This window comes from Meles meles, chromosome 13 (genome assembly GCF_922984935.1).
Source record: "Meles meles chromosome 13, mMelMel3.1 paternal haplotype, whole genome shotgun sequence".
NCBI classification, from domain to species: Eukaryota; Metazoa; Chordata; class Mammalia; order Carnivora; family Mustelidae; genus Meles; species Meles meles.
In genome coordinates, this window is record NC_060078.1 from 71,999,390 (window position 1) to 72,015,349 (window position 15,960).

A 15,960-nucleotide genomic window follows, 5' to 3' on the forward strand; every position below is an offset into this window, starting at 1 on the left:
CCGGAAGTAAGTTTTTAGACTTTGTGGATGGTACGGTGTCTGCCATGACTGCTCAGCTCTGCCACTGTAGCTCAAAAACAGCCACAAGCAGCCACGTGTGAACAAACAAAATGTGTCCCAATAAAACTTTATTTGTCCCAATAAAACTTTATTTACAAAGACATATATTGGGGTAAATTTGGGCCATGGGGCAGGGTCTGCCCAGGTCTGCTACAGAGTAAATGAGACTATTTTTAAACACACACATATGAACGTACACTTCCAAAGAAGCTTCATCTTTCCAAGAATTTCCTAAGGTTATGCCATTTCCTAACATTTTCATTGCTCAAAATGTTTCAAGACCCAGAGCTGCTTTCACACTTGGTTTCAAGGTACTTCAAATCAGTCCGATTATTTGGGAGAAGACCTTGTGTGTAAAGTTTCCCAAGTAAATTACTTTTTGATGAGGACTGATAAAACAAGAGGAATATTTGTTTTTAAATCTAAGGGTGCCTCAGAAAAAGATTATTTCAAGACAGTACAACTCAAGACAAAAGGTGTACATCCCAGACTGTAAGAGCAGAACCCGGCGCTCCTCGGTCTGGGAAGCCGCCACTTACTTGCAGATGGTGCAGGCAAAGCAGTTGGGATGATAGGTCTTGCCCAGGGCGGTGACCACCTCTCCTTCCACGAACTCCCCGCAGCCGTGGCAGCGTGTCCCATACATCCTCTGGTAGTCCAGGGTGCAGAGATACTCCCCGTTCTTTATGAAGAAGCCCCCTTGTGCCAGGTCACAGCCACACACTGTGGAAAGACAAGTTCGTACTTGGTCAGCATCTGCCGAAGCTGCTGGTCAGCCACTGCCCGCCCCTGCCTGCTGGGAACTTACCCCCTGATGTCAGTGGCTGGGGGTTAGGGGAGGGGACTGGTACAAAGAGCTATTTATTGTTGGGCTGGGAGTGCTCTCTTGCCTCCCTCCCCTTCTGTTTCCCTCCTTTTGGGAGCAGGCAATAGCTCATACAAGTAAAATGCACTGGCTGGGGCTCAATGACTTTTGTGGTATGTCTAAGATTCAGAGATAATCAGTCTTTGATGGAAAGATGCCCTTGGTTCATGCTGTCTCAATTAGGAACAAAGGTATTCCTGGCAGTGTGATTTAGGAAAGGTATCCAAGGCTTGCCCACACAACTGCTTGGTTTGGGCCAGGACTGTTACTGAGCTGAGTAATAAATTCCCACGATACCAAAAGCAGTAGCTGAAATGTCCAATGTCCATTTGTTCCTGCTCTGGAAACACTTCCCCACAGCTATGAAAAACTCAGACGTTTCATTTTCTCCATGGGCAGCAAATAGGATAAGCCAATTATTTATATAGTAGTATAGGGAGAGATAAAAATGAACAGACAAAAGAGGAAGGAAAAGGGAATGTGTCCAAGATAAAACTGTCATTCCGGACCTCAGTACATGCCAAAGGGAATGCCTTGCTGTGTCTGGATTTTGGTGTCTCTTTCGAAACTGTGCAGATGTGGGTTATGGAGATAGTGCAAGGTCCCAGGCTGTCAGGGGCTTGGGCGTGGCCTACATGTTCAGACAAGACTGGAGGAGGGCACAGCGACTTGTCCAAAAATAAAGCCTAAGGCAGACCCTGAGAATAAAGCATTTCCACTGCCAAAGGACTGGCAACCAGCACGGCAGCTGGGAACCTCCAGTCTTGACCTCTCGATGCCCAAGCTTGGGTGACTCTTATATAACTAAGGGCCTCGGACAAAGAATTCTGGATTCTTCCTGATTCTTCCTGCAAGCAGCTGGAACAGGACCCCAGTGGGCAGGGGGAAGTTGAACTCCACTACTAACTTGCTTTCCTAAGGATCCTCGTGGAACATCTCTCGTGTTCCTCTGGTTAGTTTCTGTGACTCATCAATGCCTTCGGATGACGGGGCGCCCAGCACAGTAAGGTAGTGACTGAGACTTTGCCAAGTCTCCCACCCGTTGCTGGCAGTCTTCCCTACTGCAAGCCACTAGGGGTATTGAAGGTGAAACCAAACCTACAAATAAGCCTTTCACTGTGGACTCACCAGCCTTTGTTTACATCAACACTCCACAGCGATGACCTTCTTCTTCGCAGTTTATAATCAAGTAACCCAAGACGATGGCCCGAGTCCACCACGCCTGAAAATGACCACCCTATAAATACGACTCCGATCACATTACCTGGAAAACAGCTCGTCCACCACCTGCTGCCTCCTCTAACCTGCCCGCATTCCCCGCTGTGCACACACCTGCTTCTTGGTCGGGGGAACTCAGGTATGGACCGAGCGCAATCGGACTAGCAAATTCCTTCAACAGCAACAAACACCATCCTGGGGTGTGGGGGGCGGGTCACAGAATACCTCAGAGAACGTATCTTATTTCCCCACAAGATGACAAAGCACGTTCTGGTGAGAGCCCTCATCTTTATGTCTTTGGATTCTTCTTCAGGAAACTTTAACCATGGCATCTAGGGTATGACTAAGAACACAGCGTGCGAATTAAGTTGAATCCAGCATCAAACCTGGCAGGCTCCCTGGGATATCACTCCTCAGTGACATCAGCAGTTCTGATGACTCTGTTGCTTTTCCAAACATGGGTATTTCTCAAAGCCATGAGAAGGAACAAAATGATGTTATTTGGATTATCAGTAATTGCCTTTTTTCTCCCTCCAATCACGTTGGGTATGTTTAAACATTCACAGATCCTTTATAAAAAGATCAGGTGGCAGCAGGGTCATCTGTAAGCTAATGAAGATCGTGGGGACAGCGTCAGAGCTCACGTATATGTTTTAGAGATTCCCTGTATTTGCTGCTTCCGTGGGTACCTCTGTGCGATGTTCTGCTTCACTCGAGATGGTGACATTGACGTATACACTCCTTTAAGTGCTGGCTTATACACACTGAATAGTCTTTAAAATTACCTTGCAGGGGCACCTTGGTGGCTCAGTGGGTTAGAGCCTCTGCCTTCGGCTCAGGTCATGATCCCAGGGTCCTGAAATTGAGCCCCGCATCAGGCTCTCTGCTCAGCAGGGAGCCTGCTTCCCTTCCTCTCTCTCTCTGCCTGCCTCTCTGCCTGCTTGTGATCTCTGTCTGTCAAATAAATAAATAAAATCTTTTAAAAAAATCATAAAACGACCTTGTAACTTCTGTTGAGAGTTGTCGAACTACAGCTGAACTCTGCCCCTCGGAGAGTTCGTTCGGCCTAGTCAGTAGTGGCCCAAATCGGCTTATCAAACTGTGCCATTGTTTTTGCTGGTTGACATACAAGGAAACCCACATTTGAAGACCTTCTTGGAGGCAGGGCCCATTAAAGTTCCTTACTCACCATTTCTCCCCACTCTCAGATCACAGCGTCTCCGTATCCCTAGCCAGACTCGTAAACACAAGTAACTGCCATGAACGCTACCTCCTTCCTCCAGAATAAAGCTGCCCTGGGAGCACATCTCACTTACTCCCATAGCCTCAAATATGACTTTGTCTATGACCAACTATGATCAATGTCTCCATCTGTGATGTCTTCCCCAAGCCTTAGGCCCTGATTTTTTGCTGCCCAGTGGACACAGATAACATGCCTATCTTAAGCCTGGTATTGTACTGTATTGTATTTTTTTAGAGTGAGCGAGAGCATACTGAGTTGGGGAAGAGGGAGAGGGAGAGAGAGAATTTCAAGCAGGCTCCAGGCTCAGCACAGAGCCCAACAAGGGGCTTGATCTCATGACGCTGAGATCATGACCCGAGCCAAAACTAAGAGTCGGTCGCTGACTGACTGAGCCGCCCAGGCACCCAAGCCTGGAATTTTAAAATCAAACCCTATCCTCTTGCTTCTATGCCATCTGTCCATAACCTTGTTCTTCTTCTCTTCCCTCCTTCAGTAACATGCCAGCACTATTCATTCTCTGCTCTTGCACCCAAATTTTCAATGAGCCCCTAAAACCAATCCATTTCCCAACAAAACATTCCTTTGACCAATTCCCTCCTCTGCCTCCTTGCCGTCACCACTGAGATCCCAGCCTTCCACCTGTATTATAATATGCTTATTCTGGCAAAAACAGAACAAAACACAACTGGAAACGACTGAATTTCCATCAGTAGGGCAGCAGTTGAATAAATTATGGCCCGACCATTCTATGGAGCTGGTACTAAAGAGAATGAGTTAGACCAATATCTATAACCCAGAGGCTCATCCTTGATAGATCCATAAGTGAAAACAACAAATGTCACAGAGTAAAGAATGTTAATAATCGCCTTTTAAAAGAAGGTCTGAGTACTTTTTATGAATAAGGAAAAGTTAACACAAACACAGGACTCCTAAGTTAGTTATCTCAGGAGGACAAGAATTGTTAACTTTTTCTTCACACACTCATGTGTCAGCGCGTTTACTTGCTTCAAATTGTGGTAAAATACCCCTAACGTGAAAGTTGCCGTCTTAATCATTTTTCAGTGTACAGTTCAGTGCTACTTAGTATCTGCATTATTGTGCAACTACCTACCAGAACATTCTTCATCCTGCAAAACTGAAACTGTTCCCATTCAACACTAATGCCCCATTCTCCCTCCCTCAGCCCCTGGGCAAGCACCATTCTACTTCCGTCTCTACGAATCTGACCACTCCTCCCATAAGAAGCATCTTCTTCCAGCGTCCTGCCGCGTATTAACGGCTCACCCAAGGATTATTTCATTACCCAAGGCAGTGGTGTAGTGTTGGACAAGCTCTTTTTTTTTTTTTTTAAAGATTTTATTTATTTATTTGACAGCGAGAGAGAGAGAGATCACAAGTAGGCAGAGAGGCAGGCAGAGAGAGAGAGAGAGAGGGAAGTAGGCTCCCTGCCGAGCAGAGAGCCCGATGCGGGACTCGATCCCAGGACCCCGAGATCATGACCTGAGCCGAAGGCAGCGGCTTAACCCACTGAGCCACCCAGGCGCCCTGGACAAGCTCTTTATTATGGCTTGAAGGCCCAGCCTTTAACGTTAACGGTAACTTACAGATTTCTGCCCAGTAGAGATGTAAATGATTTCTGTCGGGTTTTGTTGTCCTACCGGACTGCTAATCAGTTTACACCTGACCCTGACATCCTACCCTGACGTTCCTTCTTGAATGCCTTTATAATCTGTTCTTTCGGTTCTCCTGTGAACCAGCTTTGCCAGCCTGCTGGCTCCCTCATTAATGTATTAAATCAATCTTTGATACATGCTCATTCTGTATTTGTGTGTCCTATATTTAACTTTTGAAAATTACACTTGGACAAAGGGGTTACTCTCTTTAACCAAAAATAGCTAAAGGTTTAAGGAACCTTTGGTCAGTTTCATATTTACAGCTTAGCAAACACTTGGAACTGGAGGCACAAAGCAAAACTTTCTCATCTAAATGACGACAAAATCTCCATGGGTGGCGTCAAACTTCTGTAGGATATATTTAGGTTTTTGACTTCGGGTGCGCCATTTGTCTTTGCTCTAGGTGATCGTCAATGTATGCCCAGGAGAAAGCACAGATGCCTTTCATTAAAAAAGGAGAGAGAGGGGCGCCTGGGTGGCTCAGTGGGTTAAGCCGCTGCCTTCGGCTCAGGTCATGATCTCGGGGTCCTGGGATCGAGTCCCGCATCGGGCTCTCTGCTCGGCAGGGAGCCTGCTTCCCTCTCTCTCTCTCTGCCTGCCTCTCTGTCTATTGTGATCTCTCTCTGTCAAATAAATAAATAAAATCTTTAAAAAAAAAAAAAAAGGAGAGAGAGCTGCCGGTGGAAGAGATTAATTACTTTCTTCTCAACGATCAATTATTGAAAACATGCCCCACTCAGGGCCCCACCGACCCTTGCCTGCTGTGCCATCCCTGAGGCATGGCCAACGTCAGCCCTATGCCTTTCGATGGTACGCTCTTGAACTCGTTGTCTGCAAAACACTGACCGTGAACTGGGTAAGTAAGAACATGTATGTCCCAGCAGTGTTACATAAAAGCTGTGAGATTAGAAACAGGCGTGTTTTAAAAGCTTGAATCTTAAAAAAAAAAAAAATTAACAGGAGCTGCCTGGGTTGTAAACAGCATGGAGAAGGAGGGAACCGAGTGTGGAGGTGTCAAATAAGGGTGAAAACAGAACAGTATTTTAGCAAGATGAACAGGGATGGGGGGGCAACTACTTCCCTGAACTTTCTGAAAACAGCAGGTAACATTTTATGTTACCACAAGTTCATTTCATTGACCCTCCATCTGCCTGTTGGTTCACATCGCCAAACACTTAGCAGAATAGGTAATACTTAAAACTCTGCCCAACGGTGGGTGTAGGGCTAAAATGCAAACAATGTTTTCTTCTTTTCTGTCAGTAGGCTGAACATCTCTGCAGGGCTACTGTTCGTGTGGGTGTTTTAATCAATTCATGCCAGCAAGAGAGGGAGGCATGCGCAGCAAATGTGATCAATGTTTTCAATTTGGTTTTGAGTAACAGAAGAACCATCATTGGGGGCCAGGAGCCTCAGAGGGTGGGTGGTGGTTCTCCCTTCTCTTGTTCAGGGCAGGCATGGGGTTTTGGCTCTGGCATTTGGCCAGCTGGTCAACCCATCATGGGCTGTGAGGAGCCTTTCTGAACTCGCACGGTGATGTGGAGGCAATGCACGGCTGGCACCTGGGTTGCACCTGCTCATTTCTGGTGACGAGGGCCATGTGTTCTGAAAGTGCTACTTTTCCCTTTGCCAGCTCGAAACCCTACTCTACCCTGCCTGAGCCAGCAACTCCTCTGCCTCCTCCTTGGGCGCCATGCACTAGAGCTGGGGGCGGGATGGACACAGGGTGTGGAGCTCCCAAGCACTTCACGATGGAGTAGTAGCGTGAATGCCAAATACTTCCTATTCTCTGCCTCCATCCTCTATCCAACTACATTTTAAAAGAGCCGTATTTCATTCAAGATGTTATTCTATTCATTCCCCTAAATCCTTTCTTCATAGAAAATATAAAGGTTGGGCGCCTGGGTGGCTCAGTGGGTTAAGCCTCTGCCTTCGGCTCAGGTCATGATCTCAGGGTCCTGGGATCGAGTCCCGCATCAGGCTCTCTGCTCGGCAGGGAGCCTGCTTCCTCCTCTCTCTCTCTGCCTGCCTCTCTGCCTACTTGTGATCTCTCTGTGTCACGGAAATAAATAAAAATCTTTAAAAAAAAAAAAGAAAATATAAAGGTCGACTTTGACATAGATCTCCCAAACCACGAAAATTCCATTACAGTGTGGGGGGTCTCACTGAATCTGCTTTTGCTCTGAAACCAAGAGCAATGCATTTGAAAGTACCAGACACCCTGAAGCTCAAAAGTACTATAAGCTGTAGCCCAGAACTCAAAATAGCAGAACAGAGACTCACACAATAATGTGAGGGGGCCGCTTCTCACCAGAAATAAACATTTGCTAATATATCATCGTGGAAGCAAATACTAAGCTTCAAAAACATATTAAAATAATTTCTCACGTTCATTTCTACATGCCCATCAAAATCAGTGATCATGCCTAAGAAAGAAGATAGGTAGAATTCCATCCAGATGGCAGAATGGGCCCCCCGTGAACGGTATTTGAGGGAATGTGTTGAATTTGGAGTTTGAATTTATACTAACAGGTCAAGAGCTTTAGTTGGAAAGGAATCACTTCAGAACCCCTTTTGTTAATAAAATCTCTGACCACATAGTAAGTTTGTTTTTTTCAACACTTGTAGAATTCCATGTGCAGACAACATTAACTGTAACAAGCTTCAATAACAAAGGTATTACTGAAAATAGTATTTCTCCCTCAACATCTACCAAATGTTCATCTCAGTCTCTCTGCCACACCCCTTGGGGAGGGACACCTCGGCTCACCTTCCCCCAACCCCATCTTGTTTCCCGGCCCCACTTAGGCTTAACCTCCTGATGAAGCAACAGTCCCCTCAGTCCCCTCCAGCTCTGCTCCCTTGGGGTTCAGAACAATTACTGACATTTGATTTCTACTTTGGATATGATGTACCTTATACCCACCATTGTGGTTTTCGCCTTATCTCAATTACAAGTTTACTGAAGTCAAAGATCACCTTTCATGCTCTTTCGTGTCTCTCACAGTATTTAGAGAGACGGCAAGTTCTTGTCCCTTTCCTTCTATTTCATACTGCTAGTGTCCAGACAGCGTGGGCAGAGCCAAGTGCCTTGGCAAGTAGAAGGAAAGCATTTCAGCATGACTTGGAGCCAGTAATCCTCTCTCCTTCTGAAAGCACCTAATTGGCATCAAGATACTGGTGCCAAGGTAGTAACATCAACCGCCCCCCCACCCAACCTCTTAAGTCTTTGGAGACTCTGAACTTTATTAGTGATTGAAATTAACTGCAATTCAACAACGCAAGAGACCATTCCCATGGACAAGTGCTACGTCCAGGGTTGGACTATACTCTGCTTTGTGTTTAGTGGTATCAAGGAGGACTGAGTACAGAGAATAAGACTGTGACTGGTTAAGAACTCCATCATGTCAGGTGCATGAGAAGGAACCAGAATGGGTTCACAGGGTAGCAACAGGAATATTAAGAGGCTGTGAGAGAACGCTTAAGGAAATAAAAAAGTAGATGAAGTTGGGATTAGAGCGCAGAAAAAGAGGTCAAAGTAATAATGGTCTTTAAGTGTACAGGGAGTTATTTTCAGCTCTTTTCCAGTTAAGGAGAACAAAGCGGAGAAAAATTTGTTTTATATGTACCATGAGACATAGGTTAGTTAAGCTCACGGCTATCACGAAAGAGGTGATCATAGCCATGATACAGCTGAAGGAGGCTGTACTGTGTCTATGGTTTAGAAGTATTTATGATAGAATAAATGGCCTTTCTATCTAGGATAGCAAGCGCACTTATTCTCTTGGATATGAACAATGTGATGTTACTTTCTTGATCTTTTCTGTCTAGGTCAAATCATAGGATTACATTGCAATGAAAAGAAAATCAAAGCCATAATTTTACCTAAACATCCTAAGTTTTATTTTGGAAATAGGATATAAGCATAAACTATTAGTTCTTATAGCATATAAACTAGAGAAGAGAGAGAGAGAGAAGGTGAGAGAGCACGAGTGGGGGCGGGGTACAGAGGACAGGAAGAAGCAGACTGCCCACTAAGCAGGAAGCCTAACATGGGGCTCCATCCCAGGATCCTGAGATCATGACTTGGGGCAGACACTTAATCGACTGAGCCACCCAGGCACCCCTACAATTTTACTTTTGAAAAACTGAATACAATTAGTAGCAATGTCCACAATAGCCAAAATATGGAAAGAGTCTAGTTGTCCATCAATAGATGAATGGGTAAAGAAGATGTGGTATGTTTATCTATAGTGGAATATTACTCAGCCTGAACAGGAATGAAATTTTGCCATTTGCAATGATGTGGATGGAACCAGAGGGTATTATGCTAAGTGAAATAAGTCAGTCAGAGAAAAACAAGTACCATATGATTTCACTCATATGTGGAATTTAAGAAACAAAGCAGATGAACATAGGGCGAGGGAAGGAAAAATAAAATAAGATGAAAATTGAGAGGGAGGCAAACCATAAGAGATGTTGAACTCTAGGAAACAAACTGAGGGTTGCTGGAGGGGAGGTGGGTAGAGAGAAGGGATAATTGGGTGATGGCCATTAAGGAGGGTATGTAATGAGCACTGGATGTTATATGCAACTGTCGAATCACTAAATCCTACCTCTGAAACTGATAAAAAAATAAATTAAAAAGACCCTAAATACAGAAATCCTTAATCTGTATATCCAACTCACCACCTCACAATTTTCATCCATTTTACTATATGAAGATCCTTGCATTTTACAAATGCACATATTTTATATGGAATGATCCTAACCTGGTCAAAATCCTCCAGACCCCAAGATGGCAAATATGGAAGGTGCTGTTGGAGATGGAAGCTTTATCCCAAGCCCCTTTAGAGAACTCAGTCTTTAAAGAGTAATTCGTGAAAAATGTACTGCAATTCATTAACAGTAGTAAGAATTATGGTCTGAACTTTCTAATGGTTTTACATAAACTCCTTAAAAATAAGTTGGTACACAAAGATAAACTCGAAATGGATAAAAGACCTCAACGTGAGACAGGAATCTATCAGAATCCTAGAGGAGAACATAGGCAGTAAACTCTTCGATATCAGCCACAGCAACTTCTTTCAAGAGATGTCTCCAAAGGCCAAGGAAACAAAAGCGAAAATGAACTTTTGGGACTTCATCAAGATCAAAAGCTTCTGCACAGCAAAGGAAACAGTCAACAAAACAAAAAGGCAACCCACGGAATGGGAGAAGATATTTGCAAACGACAGTACAGACAAAAGGTTGATATCCAGGATCTATAAAGAACTTCTCAAACTCAACACACACAAAACAGATAATCATATCAAAAAATGGGCAGAAGATATGAACAGACACTTCTCCAACGAAGACATACAAATGGCTATCAGACACATGAAAAAATGTTCATCATCACTAGCCATCAGATTCAAATTAAAACCACATTGAGATACCACCTGACACAAGTTAGAATGGCCAAAGTTAGCAAGACAGGAAACAACGTGTGTTGGAGAGGATGTGGAGAAAGGGGAACCCTCTTACACTGTTGGTGGGAATGCAAGTTAGTGCAGCCACTTTGGAGAACAGTGTGGAGATTCCTGAAGAAATTAAGAATAGAGCTTCCCTATGACCCTGCAATTGCACTGCTGGGTATTTACCCCAAAGATACAGATGTAGTGAAAAGAAGGGCCATCTGTACCCCAATGTTTATTGCAGCGTTGGCCACGGTCGCCAAACTGTGGAAAGAACCAAGATGCCCTTCAACGGATGAATGGATAAGGAAGATGTGGTACATATACACAATGGAGTATTATGCCTCCATCAGAAAGGATGAATACCCAACTTTTGTAGCAACATGGACGGGACTGGAAGAGATTATGCTGAGTGAAATAAGTCAAGCAGAGAGAGTCAAGTATCATATGGTCTCCTTATTTGTGGAGCATAACAAATAACATGGAGGACGTGGGGAGATGGAGAGGAGAGGGAGTCGAGGGAAACTGGAAGGGGAGATGAACCATGAGAGACTATGGACTCTGAAAAACAACCAGAGGGTTTTGAAGGGGCGGGGGAGTGGGAGGTTGAGGAACCAGGTGGTGGGTAATAGGGAGGGCACGTACTGCATGGAGCACTGGGTGTGATGCCAAAACAATGAACACTGTTATGCTGTAAATAAACAAATAAAAAAATTTTAAAAAAAGTAAAAAAAAAAATAAGTTGGGTATCCATGGGCTCTCTTGATGATTGAACATTACAGAGGACAAGGGTTTTTTTCAAAGCCATCAAAAGGTGACATTTTCCACATCCTCTAACACATCGCTGAGACTCACATTGCTAAGTAGCGACAGTGTCTATTAGAACATAATTCAATATAACAATTTCTGCCAATGCTATCTTGAGGGAAGAGTTTGCATGATATGACTTCTAAAATTTTCCACAGATACCCAATGTTCGGAAGTCTTTTTAAAACTATGTGACTATAAATAACATGTAACACTAATTCCATTTTTTGAAAAGGAATAGCTACTATAATTAATGTTTAAAATGCCATCTTTCAAATGACAATGGGAACATCATGGTTCCATTCACTTTCGTAGGGAGTTGTTTGCCTGAGTGAAGGCCAATGTCAAGTCTAGCCGTACCCTTGTCTTCACCATCTGCTGCCTTGAACAATGCAGCCCCTACTGCCCCTGACCACAACTAGCATGCACCCCCTTTCTAGTCCTGGGAAGGTTATTAAATTTTCTGGAGGATCCATGCTTTCTCACATGCTGCTTCACCCCTGGCAACATCCCTAGACCACTGAGCTCTAGGTGGCTTCTCATCCTCTGACTCAGCACACCTGGGCTCCGGACCATTCACCTGCACGTGTCTGCTGCCAGTGACAGGTCCCCTAGAAAGCACATTGCTTGCCACCCGATCACAGGTTCCCATGTCATATGTCCCTTTCAATCCTCCACAGACTGGCCCAGTGAATGACAGATGACAGATGTCCCATAAACATTTCACATGGTAAGGATTTGAAGGCCATCAAGCATTGACATTCCTAGGTTGATTTATGCAAAAATCAAGTGATTTTCACAAAGAAAAGAATACAAATCTACTCTTTGGAATAACGGAGTCCATTTAGTTGACTTTTATTACTACAAAGAATAAGTGGTGGTTGTATTTTTAGCCTTTATTTGTCAGCCTAATCTCCTCTTTTGAGAGAGGTAGGGGCGGGCAGACCTTTCCGGATCACCTGCCCCTCCCCCCGCCATAAACGCAGCAAGACCCTCCTGCTGCAAGCTCACATCTTTGTTCATGCAGCTTTTTATTTTCCCTTTACTGCACCGATCATAGTTGGTAAGTCATATTTGTATGATTATTTGAACATCTGATTAATGGGCTCTCTTAGTCCATTCAGGTTGCTCTAGCAAAAGAAAAAAACAAAACAAAGCAAAACAAAAAAAAAACAATGACTGGGGGACTTATATACAGTAGTCTGCAGGCCAGAAAGTCCAACGAAATGGACACGGAGGTGAGGTCTGAGCGTGGGGCACTCCAAGAGTTCGGGGTCAGGAGATGAAAAGAACCAGGCACATGACTGGTTCAATGCTTGCTTTGAAAATGCTTGAGGACAGTCTCAGTGTCCCTCCATCCTCTGTTGTAAAAACCCTCCCACAACCTCTGCTGTAGAACTCATTTTCTTAGAAAACGTGTACTTCTTCCATCAAGTTCGGTAAACTTCAGCATACCCTTTCTCAAGAAATAAGCTTTCAAGGACATGGCCTGGGAGGTGTCAAGAGTGGTAAAGAACCCAAGATTTTACCTGCAAGCTAACAAGCGAGCCTGCCCTAGTTTCACAGGTGCTGGCAGAAGACAGCCCTGCGTCTGCAGCAAAAGGGTTACTACTAACAGCAGGCAGCATGGCTCTGTATTTGTTCCTGGTTTTGCATGCCCTGTAAGTCCCCAGAGGCAAGAGAAGTATATGCATGTGCAGTGAATTTGTTTCACGCTGAAGAACCCTGAGCTTAGGAAACCCCACATTTTTATGATGAGCCCCAAGCAAACCTGTCCAACTTTGGCTTCAGAAGCAGATACTATTTCTAATATACTGGACAGCAAACAAATCTACCCTCTACTCCAAAGGGAGACACTATCTTCCAAGGCTGTTGGCTCTACAACCTCGAAAAGAAAATTCAGAACAAATGGCAACTAGCACCTTGGGCTCACAAGAGACCCATGGATAATTAGCTCCCAGGAAGAGAATTGTTAAGCAGTGTATTTTGGAGAATTTATGAGCTCTGGCTCTGTTCCAGCTTGGAATTCAAAACATCAACACTTAAAAATCTAAATCACATTTATTTGGGTAACACTTTAACATGGTACAAAATTCAAAAGGATTATCCTTTATAAACAAAAGAGGGCATGAAAGTGATTTCTCATTTGCTAGGAGAAGAGACCACATTTATAAAAGACTTTTTTCCCTTGTTTTCTGGTTAATTCTGCCTTTTAATCAATTTCTGAATGACTAATATTCTCTAAATAGGTATTAGAAGCCCAAGCTCAGCTCTTAGGAGATCTAAGAAATCACTGCCATTTTATGGGAGTTTTATCAATTTCCTTCTTGAGGCCCCAAATAACGAATATCCACTCTGCCCACGCGAGCCCAAAGGAGAAAGCACAGAGTCTAAACCGGCATAAAAAACTAAGCAGCAGTGAGACCCTCACCCACAGCTCCCTGACTGTACCTTCTGCACCATCTCTTAACTCTTCCGTCTGCCAGTCAGACGAGCGGTCCTGTCATCGATGATAGAAAGCTTTCCTTACGCCCCTTCTTTTGGGAGGCAATGTGTTACTGTCTAGTAACCATAGGAGGATATATATTACTTTAAGCACTTGATAAATCTTGTTGAATAGCTATTCCATTAGAAATATTTACTAATATTCAAGTTCCAAAGAAATACATGGTTATTTTTCATTCATTCATTCATTCAGTCAGTCAGTCATTCACCTTATTGAGTATCTACTATGTTGGGCATTGTTCTAAGCACCGGATACATAGTAGTGAACAAAACAGACAAGTCTCTGCTCTCAAGGAACCTCTAGTAGAGGGTGAAGATAAATGAATAAAATGTCACATAATGGTAAATGTTAAGGAAAAAAAGATAAAGCAGGGAGAATGTGATACAGGGAGGAGGTACAATCTCATACAGGATAGTCCAGAAAAGACTCACTGAAAACAAAATATTTGCCCAACAGCCCTTCTTGATCCTCTCTTTGGTCCTTGGTTCATCCTTCCTTCCTTCCTTCTTACCTATCTATTTATGTGTTTTGCTCCCTCACCTTTTCTAAATGCTCTAGAGCTTTTTGGCAGAAAAAGGAATCTAGAGCATTATTTTGAAAATGAATGCTCAAGATAAATAATAAAATTATAATAAACAACATAACATATCAATATAATGAGGCACATATATTACAATTAAATGTTAAATACATAATAAATCAATTATTAAATATATAGTTAATTCAACATTAACTATATAATATTTAAACGGATTTCTTATTCTCTAATGGGGCATTATTGCAACCATGATGAGGACAAGGTGATAATTAAGAAACTGTCACAGCCCGGGATCAATATCAGAATGAACAGAGAACACTAAGGAAAAAACTCCTTACTCGGGACGATTGCCACTGTTTGGAAAAGATGCTCCGTCCAGAGCCCTGCAGCCCTATCTCACTCCCACTGGGTTAATATAAAGAATAACAGAAGCTTTGGGGATTTCCTTCTCTTTTAATTATAGAATCCAGTGTTAATTGAAACATCTTCCCGCTTTCCTCATCTCATTAGCAGGTGGGTACATTTCCCAAGGCGATAAATGGAAATTGGGTTCTACCTCCTTCAGATGCTGGCATTCTTCATTACTCATTTCCTGCCTTTTGTCCTTTCCTAGAGCAATGTCACACACCATCATCCGGCTTCAGCCTCTATCTAGATGCCAAAACAATTTCAGATCCTTCTTCCTGGGGCACCTGGCTGGCTCAGTTGGTAGAGCATGCGACTTCTGACCTCAGGGTCGTGAGTTCGAGCCCCATGGTGGGGGTAGAATTTACTTAATAAAAAAAAAAATTAAAAATCACCCTTCTTCCTGACACAGACCAGGATCTGTCTCTTGAGGGTTAAACTTACGGGACTCCAAATGCACCATGTGTCTTCAGTCTCGAAGTATCCCAAGCTGAACTCTCCACCTGGAATGACCCCATGCAGGGCTCTTGCTCTTCCTTGGTGGGTGGCAACCATCTGTCCACACAGGCAGGCCAACTGGAAACCTGCATCCTCTCCATTCCTCACATAAGGTCACCAAATCCTATCAACCTTAACTTTAAATGGCTCTTAGATCTGCCTCTGATTCTCTATCATGCTTGCTGCGACCTTCCATTATTTCTACCTGGACGATGCTTCTATCTCCCCGAGGAGTCCCCCTGCTGCCAGTCAGCATCCTATAGACATCTCCATCGCTGTGCTTAACCTCAAGATCACGAATGTTGCTTATTTAGATGTCTCTCCAATAATCTATGGGTCCTTTGAGGACAAACATGGCATCCCGTCTCTTCCTATTCTTCGAACTTGGCATAATATCCCCACAAGGAGTATGTGTCCAATTAACATTTACTAATTGGGTAAATAACTCCTACACCATCAAATCCCAAGATGTCAGACATTTTAGGGAGATGAGTTCACCAACGAAATTCCTGCTCACCACCCTGGGTCCTGTGAACTCAGGGACCGACCCTGGTTTAAGTCTGTGCTCTGAACTCTAGGTTCCTCCATAGCAACCCTTTCCTACCTTGATACATGTCAGGTTCTCATGGAAGATGTCTGCTGGCCTCTTTTTCCCTCTCCTTTCAAAACCCATTCCTAGTTAAAGAGTTCATCT

At 43.7% G+C, this 15,960-nt stretch overlaps 1 protein-coding gene across 11 annotated transcripts in view; it reads right to left on the bottom strand.

The window, feature by feature from the left end:
• Nucleotides 1-15,960, bottom strand: part of ABLIM1 (actin binding LIM protein 1) — a 305,845-nt gene that overhangs the window by 135,107 nt on the left and 154,778 nt on the right. For all 11 annotated transcript variants that reach the window (XM_046027513.1, XM_046027510.1, XM_046027516.1 and 8 more), the window contains exon 3: nt 600-783. In XM_046027513.1, coding sequence (XP_045883469.1) covers nt 600-783 — 184 coding nt within the window. The remainder of the gene's footprint in view (nt 1-599; nt 784-15,960) is intronic.